Below are 12,596 nucleotides of genomic sequence, written 5' to 3' on the forward strand. Positions count from 1 at the left end.
AATAGTCCCAGTCCAGAAATGGAACAATTAGATTAGTTGTTCCAGATTGGTCAGCCAGAACTGTGATACTGAGCAACCTAATGTGTGCCTTAAAATAGTATATATGTGTCCCGATTAGCATATAGTGATGCCAGTTGCAGAGTAGGACACTTTTTCTACCTTAAGGCTTTTATCTTTGAAAGAAACAAAATTGCTCAGAAAGCTCTAATTATGTTTTTTTCTTTTAATCATCGAAATTAGAATAGCTTCTTATCAAATCACCTCTTATTAAAATCCAGAGTTTTATTCTGTGTCTGGTTTTATAAGCCTTAATCAAGAATTCAAATGGTAAGCATGTGAGATTATCAGAGGCACAGAAACAGAGTTTTTGGTGCAAGGTAGAATGTCGCTAGTTTTGAACGATGATGCTTAACTCCTGTCTTTTACAGCTTCTGTAACTACCTCCTTTGTCTCAAAAATCAAGCTTTGCAAGCTGATCTCCCATGATGAACACACAGGCAAATTCATCCCTTCATTGGAAAGAAAGCAATTTACTTGGTCATTGTTAACTGTAATTACCTGTTCTTGGATGATATCAATCTGCAGAATCTTTTTTTCCCCTCACTCTTATAGGTTTACTGTTTCATTGTGGCTTTACTTACTCCATTACTGCAAGGCTAGTCTCTGCGGGATTTTGTACTTTGTTGATTCTAATGAGATGTACGGCACGCCTTCTGTATTTCTTACCGAAGAGGGTAAGTATGAAACAGAACTTTAAAATGATATTGTCATTTTCTTATGCTCTATCTATTGGCAAATATATCTGTATAGAATAAGGAAGATATTGCCAATGTGGCAGTTTAGTGAGAACAATGACTATCAAATGTGGCCTTCAAATTCAACTTTTTTCCTGAAGCTTAAAATAAATGTCTTCTTTACAAAGGAATGAAGTTGTGTTTGTTTTGCTTTGATTTTTGTTAAAGGAAGAAGGAAGGTGATCTAGTCTGGTTGCTTCTTCGGACAGTTGTTGAAAAGGTGTAGCTACTTCATTCACTTCTATTTTTTTTGTCATTTTCATGAGCTTTAATTTTCCTTTTAGGCCACTTGCATATTCAGATGCATCTTGTCAAAGGAGAAGATCTTGCTGTGAAAACTAAATTCATCCTACCTTTGAAGGAGTGGTTTCGACTGGATATCTCTTTTAACGGAGGCCAGGTATCTGTAGGCACATCCCCCACTTCTGCCTGTGAATCATATCAGCATCATCACTTAACGTTAAGCATCGCTGTAAAGTCAGGGAGCAAGAAAATCTGTAAAAGCAAATTTGTGGTAAATGATAAACTCTTTACAACTATACACTTTTTTGATCAAACTTTTATAGATGGAAGATTAAATCATAAGAATCCCATCCCATTTAATTGGCTTTTAAAGTGCTTCTTTCGACCATATTGCGAATGAGTAAATAATATAGCCAGCTATATAGCCACAATTATCTGAGGAATTCATTGCTTTTCCCCTGGTGAGATAGGCTTTGTGGAGATAAATGTTAAAACAGCATCAGCCTTGTTTGTATAGGGTTGTCAGATCTACAACTTTTTTTTTTTTTTTTTGGGCAGGAAATTTATCGGTTAGTTTAGTCGAGAAATGGTTCTACTGTTTTTGGAAGTTGAGACAATGTTTATGTTTGGCATAAACAGACAAGTAATAATTGACAGACCCAAGTGATAATTCAGGTGGAACAGAGGGTCTTTATCTACTTTGTACTATAAAACACTATAACTGTCTCAAACTCTCATAACACAGGTTTTCTGGATTATAAATCTGTTGTTATAATTGAAGACAATTCCATTTTTTTCAGTCTACATGTCAGTATGCTACTTTTTTTCTAGTGGCTTTATTTTCTCATCAGCTTTTCGTATTGATTTGTGATTTTCCGGTAACAAAACTGGAAGAGACATCTTGTTTGTCTTGTGTATTAGATAATACACGGACTTCCCTTGGTGGTTAGGTTTATCACATTTCCTTTTTCCAAAGAGAAAAGAAATCAGGTCGGTCTTTGCTTTTCTGAGGAGAGTCTGTGAAATGTTAGCTGGGATATTTTGTACATTAGTTTGTTTCCTTAACGATGTTAGGTGACATAGCTATGGTCCATATTTTAGTTTCTCATTTACATGAGAACATATGACGACATTATAGCTTGGTTGCTGCTTTTCTCCTGAGAAGGTCAGCTCAGTGCTAGTGTCACTTAGACAGGTATCAAACCGTCAGAGCAAATCACAGATCTTATTTTGCACCTGCTGTCCACAAGATAGTGTGCTCAAGGAGCTGATAGACTACTTACGGACATGATTTAAGCAGGTGAAGGGTCATCGTAAGGCAAGCTTAATTGCCAAACAACAATTTATATTGATTTGGAGAAGAGAGACCGCACTTTATGCTAAGATACTCAGGGAAAGCTTTGTAGAGAAGGTTCCTACGAATGGGGAGAATCGGGGAGAATCGAGAGAGGAGAGAGCCGGGGGCATTTTAGCGCATAGGCTGGGGGTGAGCAGATAAACCAGTTTGACTGGAGTAGAAATTTGCAGATTGTAGAACATTAATAGAAGAAGAAACTATCTTTAGGGGGAATGTGGAGAATCTTGAATATCATGGAATTTAGATTTCTACTTGTAAAGCAGCAGGGCTTCTGCTAGAAGCTTTTCTAGGAGAAGAAGAGTAAATCAAAGTAGTTCTTTAATTAAAGAGATGAATTCAATGGCAGAGCACATGATTGGGTAAAGCAGGAGAGAAGAATTAGGAAGACCAGATGGGGTGGAAAGAAAAAGGAGTAGATTTTTTTTTTTTTTAGTAGACTTTTTGTCTTTTTCTTTCCATTCCATCTGGTCTCCTTAATATACATAGGTCCCAAAACAATACTTAATTGTTTTTCTACACAAAATCCACATCTGTGGTGTAGCTACGATATTCATTGCTTTGACTAAATAGACAAATTGACTTAAAGTAAATGGTTGGTTTAGAGAAACAACTGGTTTGAGTCATTTTCTTCATTTTATATATGGCTGAACGGGATTGGTTTTTTATGGGTTAGTTTGTCTTTCACAGACACAGTGCGAAGGCACATCTTTGAGAATCTAGTTAGGCCGGCACAGATTTGGTAAAAACTGGTTCTGTGTTGGCACCGGGAGAATCAAAAGGAGCCCGTTAACTCCAAGGGCTTCTGTTGTAATTCAAGACATGAGAAGAATGCATGACGGCTAATAACATCCATGACAAAAACATTGTCATCATTGAAATGACAGCGACGAATCTCAGTGCTTAGGGAAGGAGAGTGGGGGACAGTAGTGCATGAAGTAGTGTTTTTCCCCCTAAGGCTCTGATGAGTAAAATTTCAAAATCTCCTTGTAGTATCTTACACATTTCCTTGTCTTTCTATGCAACAAGCTTTGAAGCACAAACACACCAAATGAACCTTTTGGCTCGTAGTTTTGAAATATCTGAAATCCACTGGGAAAAACTGCATTATAGATCTTTTTACCACATCAAGTCATTTGGAGAAATTAAATTTCTTAAATCTTAAAATATACACAGGGCTAGTAAGCTGTTAATTTTATTTTTGCGGAAACTGAGCAGGCAAAAGACTATGCAGCACATTTTATGAGTAATTTATACGCAGGACTGTATTTGTGATGTGGGACGTTAAAGCATAACCGATCCTTGTATATCTCTCCCACTGTAGATAGTAGTAATCACCAGCGTTGGACAGGATTTGAAAAGCTACCATAATCAGACAATTAGGTAAGTGAGATTTTTCTTTTGATTCAAATATTGCCGGGTGAAGGTCAAGGAATCTTCATGCCTTAGTCCTCAGCGGTAATGTTATTCTCACACCTCCTTATTCACCTTTTCCTAGCATGGAAGAGTCTGCCCTGTGGCTATAGGCTTTGTACTTTCTTTTTTTTTTTTCTTCTTTTACTGTCCACAAACTCTCCCTGTTTCCCCCACAATCTTTTTTTTCTAAGCAAGAAAAACTAGTTCTCTCTCCAGATCTCATTGTAAATTCTTCCTTTCATGGCACTTTATATAATTCATTTTCTTTGAAAATTATCTTCCGCGAAGGATTCTGAAAAATAAATCAAAGTGTTAATGTTGCTTATTGAGAATAGTTGGTAACTTTGGTTAGTATAAAACATAAAAGCAGACAGTCTTCATATTTATGTTTATAATCTAAATTTGAAATGTATGCAACTGTTGATATTGGTGTAACTTTTCATCTTTATAGAACTGTTCTCTACAAGAGTTACAGAAACGGAGAATTGGGTCCTTTGCCTTGTATTTCATAACTTCTTAAATTTGCTTTTCTATTTCTGTAAAATAGCAGGTTTTATAGTGGCAGAGTGATGGGGCAAGACTCAGGATACCTCATCATAGATTGATAATATATATAATCAAATATATGTAAACCTACGAATAAGTCTAAAGAACAGAAACAAAAATTACCAGCTGTGTGTGTGTAATTTTAAAAAACGTATCAGGACTGTCAGGGTAGGGAGCCATTCCTTCACCCTTTTGACTACACCAAGCACAAAGCTGCCTTTCCAAACAGTCTTCGTTCACTCAAAAGTCCTCACACCACCCAAATTTTCTCGAAAACCAATTATTACAGAAAGGAAAGCAAACAGGGGAGGAGATAGGGGAGTAAGGGCATACACTCTACTCCTCCCTCCCCCATTCCTGCTTATGGTTAAGTCAAGCTGATTTCTTTTAGATACTGGTCACATAGAACAATTCTTATTTTCATGGCCAGCTTAAAGGATTAGAGTTCTATAGAAAGGCTGAAGAATGTTATTCCATCGCCTGCAAGAAAAGGTCACTGGTGACTTGATAGCTATATTGTATCGTAGACATTGAGGCCTAAGACCGGAGCAGAAGTCTCAGCGCGTCAGGTGGGGTTAGACAAATCAGAGGGAAGTCGACGGATAGGAGTTTTGTTGAATAGCAGGTGGCTGCGGGCTCTTCTCTGAAGAGTTCGAGAGCAGGAAGGCCTGGGAGTTTGCTTTAGTGGAACAGATGATTGTGACTTCCTCGGAAATGCCTTCGAGTGCCCCGTTCTGCGAAGGGGACCCCGAAAAGGAAGGATTTGCATTTCAGGATATGAAATCCGCAATAATACCTTCCCCTCACTCCCCTGACACCCACCCGCAACCCCAAGACCTTTCTGACAACAGATTGAATTTTATAGAGTCTTTTTTGTTGTTTATGTAAGGGCTACCTTTCCTCTTAATTCCTAGAAATCTAGAGGCTGACCTGAGTGAATGAATCGTAAACAGAGAGATCTCAGTATGATTCAAGGCTGGGACCAGGAGGGAATGAGAGAGGCAGGCAGAACAAAAACAAACACAAACACAAACCTCGGTAATTGTATCAGTTTGTTCGGGCTGCTGGAGCAAAGTACCACAAACTGAGTAGCTTAAGCAACAGAAATTTATTGTCTCATAATTCTAGAGCCTAAGGGTCTGAGGTTGTGTTGGCAGAGCCATACTCCCTCTGAAGGCTCTAGGGGAGAGTCTGTGCTAGGCCTCCAGCTTCTGATGTCTTGGCTTGTGGCAGCCTAACTCCAATCTCCACATTGCATTCTCCCTGTGTGTGTCTGTGTCCAAATTTCCCCTGATTGTAAGGACACCAGTCATATTGGATTAAGGGCCTCCCTGCTCCAGTGTGGCTTCATCTTAATCAACCGCCAACGCAATGACCATGTTTCCAAATGAGGTTGCATTCAGAGGTACCCGGGGGTCAGACTTCAAGATGTACATTTTGAGGGGGGACACAATTCGATCCAGAACAGTAATCACATTTAATACAACATTTTTAAAGTTAAAAATTAGTGTAAAGACTCCGTGATGAACAAAATATTAAAATGTTAAAAGATAAAATCAGTATGGTCATATAAGGTTCCAGAGATGAGGACTCACTTCCAGGTACATACCAATTCAGCATCCCAGGTAAAGCACTGAAATGATTCTTTAGCTGGTAACACCAGCAGTGCTCAGACCTCGGCTGCCCTTCCTGTACCCCTGGAACCTCCCGCACCAATAGAACAACTAAAGGGTTAACACCAGGCCCACGGGGGTCCCTGTGGTTAGATATCAGGAATTCCACTTTCAGAGAGGGCCAAGCCAGTGAACTAAATATTTCCGATGCTTATAGGTGTTCCAAGGAAAGCCTCTTAACCTTCCTTTTTGCTTCTGTAATGCACACGTAATGATAGCTGCTCTCCCACAAAGTTGGTGTAAGAAGATCAATAATTAAGTGCTATGCACGAATGAAAGGCTCTCAGTACCGTTTGGTGACAGGTAACAACTGCAGACCTGTATAGTGTTGAATTCATCCATCCATCCATCCGTCGTCCATCTATTCATCCACCTTTTCATCCATCCAGTATATATTCATTCATCCAACACATCCACCACATGCCAGCCACAGTGCTGGACTCTGAGAATAAATACAGCCAGTCCCTTCCTTCATGGAGCTAGAAAATCTGGTGGGGTAGACAAATCGTAAACAAACAAATTCATAAATAAATTTAAAATTGCAAATTGTGGTGAATGCTGAGAAGAAAAGGAACAATAAGGTGGCTTGAGAGAATGACAAGGGGATCAGAATTTAGAGCAGGTCCTGAGGAAGTGACATGGAAGGTGAGAATTATGCGAAGGAGTGAGAGGGGCAGCTGATTTGAGGCTCTAACCTCCCCTCTCTCCTCGAGCTGGAGCTATTTCCCAATTTCAAGTGAGGGCAACAGCGATCATCTTTCAAGCGGCTGGTGCTCCACAGTAATAAACCAGGGCACTCTTCTATGTCCAGATAAAGATAGTAAAGATAGTGTGCCAGCATGTCCGAGGTTTTTGAAAGGGATGGGCCTGGGCTATGGAAGAGTCTAGCTCAGCTTTTATGTCAGCGAAACCGATGGCCATCAAACAGTGCCCAGTACAAGGATCTCTTGCAATTTTTGTGCAGCCACTGAGAATTTTAGAGGAGAAAAATGTTGGAGACCAGGCTAGAGAGATCTCCTGTTTTAGTTTTATAATAATGATTTTTTTAAAAAGCCAGTACTATAGGGATCAAGTAATTTATTGATCAGTCGAAAACTTCGGTTAAAGCAAAGATCCATTTTAAAAAAAAGTTACCTTAAACATTTGATTTTGATAAAAAAATAAAAATGTACATTCATTTGCCAGTCTTTCTAGATAGGGCTTTTCCTTTGAGTAGGGGTCTACTGATTGGAATTCCCTGTGATCTTCTTGCATAAACAGCATCCAGTATCTGTTTCTTTCAATGAAAAGAAAATAAAAACACTTGTGAAACTGTCAGAGCCCAAACTCCATCTAGATTTCTTCAACTTCTTTTTCCAACCTTTTACAGTTGTCCTAATTCCACAATTTAGTTTTAGTAACCATTCTTTACTGGGCCTACCCAAAGTATCCAACTTAATTTTTATAGAATGAATAACTCTTTCTGCCCCACTCATATTTTATTGGGTAACATATTTAATTAAATTGTGTAATTACAATGACCATACAAACTGGCGTTTACAGGTTTGGGGACACATGCATCTTATTCTTTCTAAGCATGTAACTCGAGATGGTAGCAAAAGTCCATCAGTGGACTAGGTTAACGATGATAACCTAGGGAACAGTGTGGTGTCTCCTGTGTGGCAGGCACTATTCCAAATGCATTGCTTAAATAACAGTTCATGTAATGCTCACAAAAATTCTGTAGGTAGCTACTATTATCTTCTCCATTTATAAAATGAGAAGACTAAGTTTCCGGTAAGCAGACGTCCAGCATGTTTTAGGGATCGGCCATCAGGGGAGCTGGTGGGTGGGTTAGGTAGAGTTCTGTTAGAAGAGATTTTACCCAAGGTCTTGAAAAACACAATCAATTCATAGCTCTCAGAGGTAATAAGTTTATGATCCCACCTGAAAAAAAGGAGGAGACTATCACCTTCTCATGGCTCTTTAAGCTTGAGATTCTGCAAAGAGGAATATCAGAAGAGAAAGCACTTTCTTCCATTTGAGTTGCCTTCGTATGTAGCTCATTTCTCGGAATTTCCTCTGGCTGCTCTTAGTTGATGCTGTCCGCAAGTGCCTGGTTCTTCACTCTTGTCTTTCTATCCAGCCAGGTGTACCTGCTGAGGATCAGCTTCCTTGCTAATAGTCAGTCCATCCCCTGTCCTGTGATGACCCCGAGTGGCCTGGATTCTCTGATCCGACCACTGGTAGCTTGCTCTGGCCCTGTGTGTGTCACCCTGGCCCACCGCCCGTGTGGCTCTCTGGGCTCCTGGCGGCCTGCCCGACATTTTGTGTTCTTTCCTTCTGCTTCCATCTGCCCTCTGCACTCCCTGGCTCTTTCCTCTTTGCCTGGCTTCTCACTTGATGCCTGTCTTGACCCCCCTTGCTGTTCACATATGCTCTGATCACACCTTGTTCACCCATTCCTATTTTAATTTTTAAATAGGTAATGCATGCACATGGTTTAAAAACTCAAAACTATATGAAAAGGTATACAGTTAGATGTCTTGCTTCTAGCTCTGCCCCCATCCACTCCATCCCCTATGTGCCCCACTCCCACCCCTGCACCACAGGGAAGTAATTTTATTAGTTTCTTGTATATACTTACAGAGTTTTTATGCAAATACCACCACCCCCCCATCCATCCTCCTCTTTCTTAAATAAAAGGAATGTTCTTGTTCTGCACTTTTATTTTCTTCACTTAACAATGTATTCTGGAGACCTCTCCAGGTCAGTCACAGAGCTCCTTGTCCCTTTTTTAAGCTGTATAGTAGAAAAGCTTACACCCAGTAGGTGCGTGTGGGCCAGTCTTCAATGACAGACACCTGGAGTTTTCCAGTCTTTGGTGAATATAATCAAAGCTTCAGGAAATAACTTTGGGCATTTTATTTGTGCCAACCCAGTTCTCCTTCCATTTTCTTTCCTGATCCTTTAAGTCTTTCAGGACAAAGTAGACTTACAGCGTGTCACCTGTGCTGACCTATTGTTTTTGGTCAAGACCTTTGACCTTGCCGTGGCCATCTCCTCTTAACTCTAAATTTATCTCAGTTCTTATCAAATAGGACGTGTTTTCAGTTTTCTTCCACAACCACTTTCTATCCATTCGACAAGTTTTTATTCCTTTTAGGGCATAATATTTCCAATTATAACCAGCAATTCCACATAATTGTAATGATTCCAAACAATTTCACCAATCTCAGTAGCCAGTACTTTGTGAGTATTTATGGTGAGCCAGATACCCGGCTAGATGTGTTACGTCTTTATATTTTACTTAATTCTTTGAACAATCCTATAATTTACTAATGAGAAAATTCAGTCTCAAAGAAGTTAAGGGACAAGTCCAGGGTCACACGGCTGGTAAATAACAGAGCTGGCATCCTAGCCCAAGTCTTCCAGACCCCACAACGGTCTCAGAAAGAAGGGCTTGTGGAAATGTAAAGTAAGTCAGTGAGGGTCAGTGAAAGAGTCTCTCTAAAATCTGATTCAAACTCAGAGCCTTTGTGTTTTTCTGCAGCTTCCGGGAAGATTTCCATTATAATGACACTGCTGGGTACTTCATTATTGGAGGGAGCAGGTATGTGGCCGGCATCGAAGGGTTCTTTGGACCCCTGAAGTACTATCGCCTCCGTACTCTGCAGCCTGCACAGGTGAGCCCAGGGGATCAAGGACAAGTGTGCTAGTGCTCATGGGTGATGGGTATGCTGCTCAGGAACCTGGAACCTGCTGTAAACAAAAGATTTATCCAAGACGAATCTCTCATCGGCTCTGTCATCAAACATTATTAATATTGAATCTTTTCCCCCAGCTAACATGATAATAGATTTCTGTTAACATTTGGTTCGTTTAGTACTCATAAAATGGAAACCATTTACTTCCTCTGTTTTAATAACTACTGGTTTAATTATAGAGAGTAGATTTTTATCAGGCTGTTGCCTATCCAGTGATTAAGCTAATGAAAGGAGAGCGTCTTTGTTATTTGGTAAAGCTTCTTCTACATGCTATTATTTAAAGTAGCAGGAGAGGAGACACCGTAGCAAATGAAAATCTTGGTTCCGTTCACTGCTCTCTTCAGAAGCTTAGGCTTTCGGCTCACACTTGGGGGTTTGGCACTGAGGGCTTTGTATTCAGAACGGCATCTGCCGTTGGACGCTCGCATCCAAAACCCGCCTGCAGGTGGAACCGTCCCGCCCTCCAGGCCAGGTCCAGCAGGGCTGCCGTAGGGACCTGAAGGGCCCCCCACAAGGGGGCTTTCGCAGCGATTGTGTTTTCTGCCTGGGTGAGGAGATCACCCAATCCCTGGACAAGGAGCCTTCTTTCATTCTCGTGACCCCGTGGGGTTTGTTCTGAGAAAAGTAGGAGTCACTATGCAAAATAGGTTAGGAAAAATGGGGAGCCCTACCACCCGTGGGTGCATCTTAGAACTTCCATTGAGAGCCCTCTATGAAGAAGGGAAAAAATGAAATTTATTTATTCATTTGTGCAGCAAATACTTATTGAGCACCTAATATGTGCCAGGCTCTATGCTAGGTTCCGAGGCAGGTGTCCAAGATAAATTAAGATGGTAGGTTTCAAACTGTTTTTTGAAGAGGATCCATAATAAGACATCTATTTATTATAATGAACAGTACATATGTATGCCCATATAGACACATACACATACATCTATATAATACAAAATGGAAAAAGATTTTTCTGAATACATACTCTTGCTATGTTCATTGTACTCTGATATTTTGGGTTCCACTTTATTTAAAAAAATCACTGCTGGTTACAACCCACTGAAATAATTTCATGACCCTCTAAGGGGTTACAACCTGCATTTTGAAAACACTGAGTTGAGATAAGACCTCTGTCCTTGAGGAACTTCCTGTTTGGGTCCTAAAAAGATAAGTCACAAAAGAATTTGGTGCATGTATTAATTCAGGTGTGAACACAGTGTCGGGGAACACTGAGGTGGGAACATTGGCATCGGCAACCAGGTGAGGGTGGGGTGGAGCCACTCTGAAGCGATGACCTTGAATCTGGCCCTTGGAGGTTGAGTAGGAGCCTCCCAAGCAGAAGAAATTGGAAGAAGGGCTCCCAGTCAGCTGGCACAGCACGGGTGGACTTGGCATCCTTGGGGAACTGAAGGGGAGATGAATATGCTATTCTGGGGACAGCATGCAGTGGCGGGCAAGAAGAGGGTGGAGGCTCGTCTCTGGGAAATCCTGACTTTCAGGAAGCCCCGTAGAGGAAAAGATGCCACCAAAAGAAGAGAGAGGGAAGTGGCTAGAGCCCGCATGTCCTTGCATTACACCCTCCCTTTGCAAATCCAGAGTGGATCGTCTGTGAACAAAGACCACCGGCCGATATTAGCGGGGAGAAGGGAATCAGCCTGAACACAGCCTCTTGGGTATCAATGCGTGTTTGATGACAATTGTTCATTCGATTTTCTTCTTGTAGATTTTTAATCCCCTCCTTGAGAAGCAACTTGCTGAACAAATCAAGTTATATTATGAAAGGTGTGCAGAGGTTCAAGAAATAGTGTCTGTGTACGCGTCCACAGTACAGCAAGGGGGAGGGAGCCAGGAAGCATGTGAGTATTGAGCTTCCGGAGGGCAATCTTTAACTTTGTGCATCTGTGTCAACACATTTGGCTTCCTTCTAATGGAGTTAAAATGGAACGTATATGAGTTTGACCCAGGGGGACAGGTATGACCTCCACAGATAGGTGCAAGTAAAAGGATACATTCCACTAAATTTCAAGACAACAACAACAACCCAACCTTCCTTATAGCTTTAACCATATGTGATTTAGTTTAAGAATACAAATGAGAGTATTTTGAGCCTCACATTTCATTGTTCCCATTCATAATGGGATCTTGGGCCAGTCTAAGAAAATAAAAATGAATTGGAAAATAAATTAATCATTAGAAATGTTTCCCCACCGGAGTACTTTTGTCTTAGTTCATTAATAACTGAATATTAGCTTTCAGAAATGTTGAACAATGACTTTGTTGTTTGGGGCTAGGTTTTATTTTTTTAATCCTTGAAATTGACTCATTCTGGAAGACATGGGTAATTTGCAACAGAGGGAACGAATAATTTCAAATAGATTGCTTTCATGCCTGCTATATTTGCATGGACACACCCTTTCACTCATGTGGGGTGTTTAACGGTTATAAAACTTGGTCCTGTCTTGTCTTCCAATGTACCAGCTTGGATCATGGCACTTACCAGATTCTCTGTGCTGTAGATCTTCTTGCCTGATGTGGTAGCACTAGACTTAGTCACATATATTCCTGCTGGAAGAGAAGTTCCTGTGGGGCCATTACCATTAGCAAAAGCAAATTGAGTATTTCAGTCCTGCCCACATATCTCACCATCTCCAGAGCTAGACTTCCCATTCCAGGCCATGAAGAAATCGATGTTTCTTGAACATACTCTGGTCCAGTGGGGTTTGTATAAAACAGTCCCAGGGAGTGATTAGAGATGGTGACAGGTAAATGTGGAAAGGCACACTTTTTGTAATCCAATTTAAGAATAGGCTATACTGGTCCCCAGATGCTGTTC

General features: G+C 40.6%; 1 protein-coding gene across 1 annotated transcript in view; it reads left to right on the forward strand.

Moving 5' to 3' along the window:
- The window catches only part of SEL1L3 (SEL1L family member 3), a 93,472-nt gene that overhangs the window by 24,594 nt on the left and 56,282 nt on the right, over positions 1-12,596 (forward strand). Inside the window, exons 4-8 of the mRNA XM_039838053.1 lie at positions 613-734; positions 1,079-1,194; positions 3,716-3,774; positions 9,559-9,691; positions 11,487-11,619. Of these exons, the coding sequence (XP_039693987.1) occupies positions 613-734; positions 1,079-1,194; positions 3,716-3,774; positions 9,559-9,691; positions 11,487-11,619 (563 nt within the window). The remainder of the gene's footprint in view (positions 1-612; positions 735-1,078; positions 1,195-3,715; positions 3,775-9,558; positions 9,692-11,486; positions 11,620-12,596) is intronic.

Source organism: Pteropus medius, unplaced genomic scaffold (genome assembly GCF_902729225.1).
Source record: "Pteropus medius unplaced genomic scaffold, Ma_sr-lr_union100, whole genome shotgun sequence".
NCBI classification, from domain to species: Eukaryota; Metazoa; Chordata; class Mammalia; order Chiroptera; family Pteropodidae; genus Pteropus; species Pteropus medius.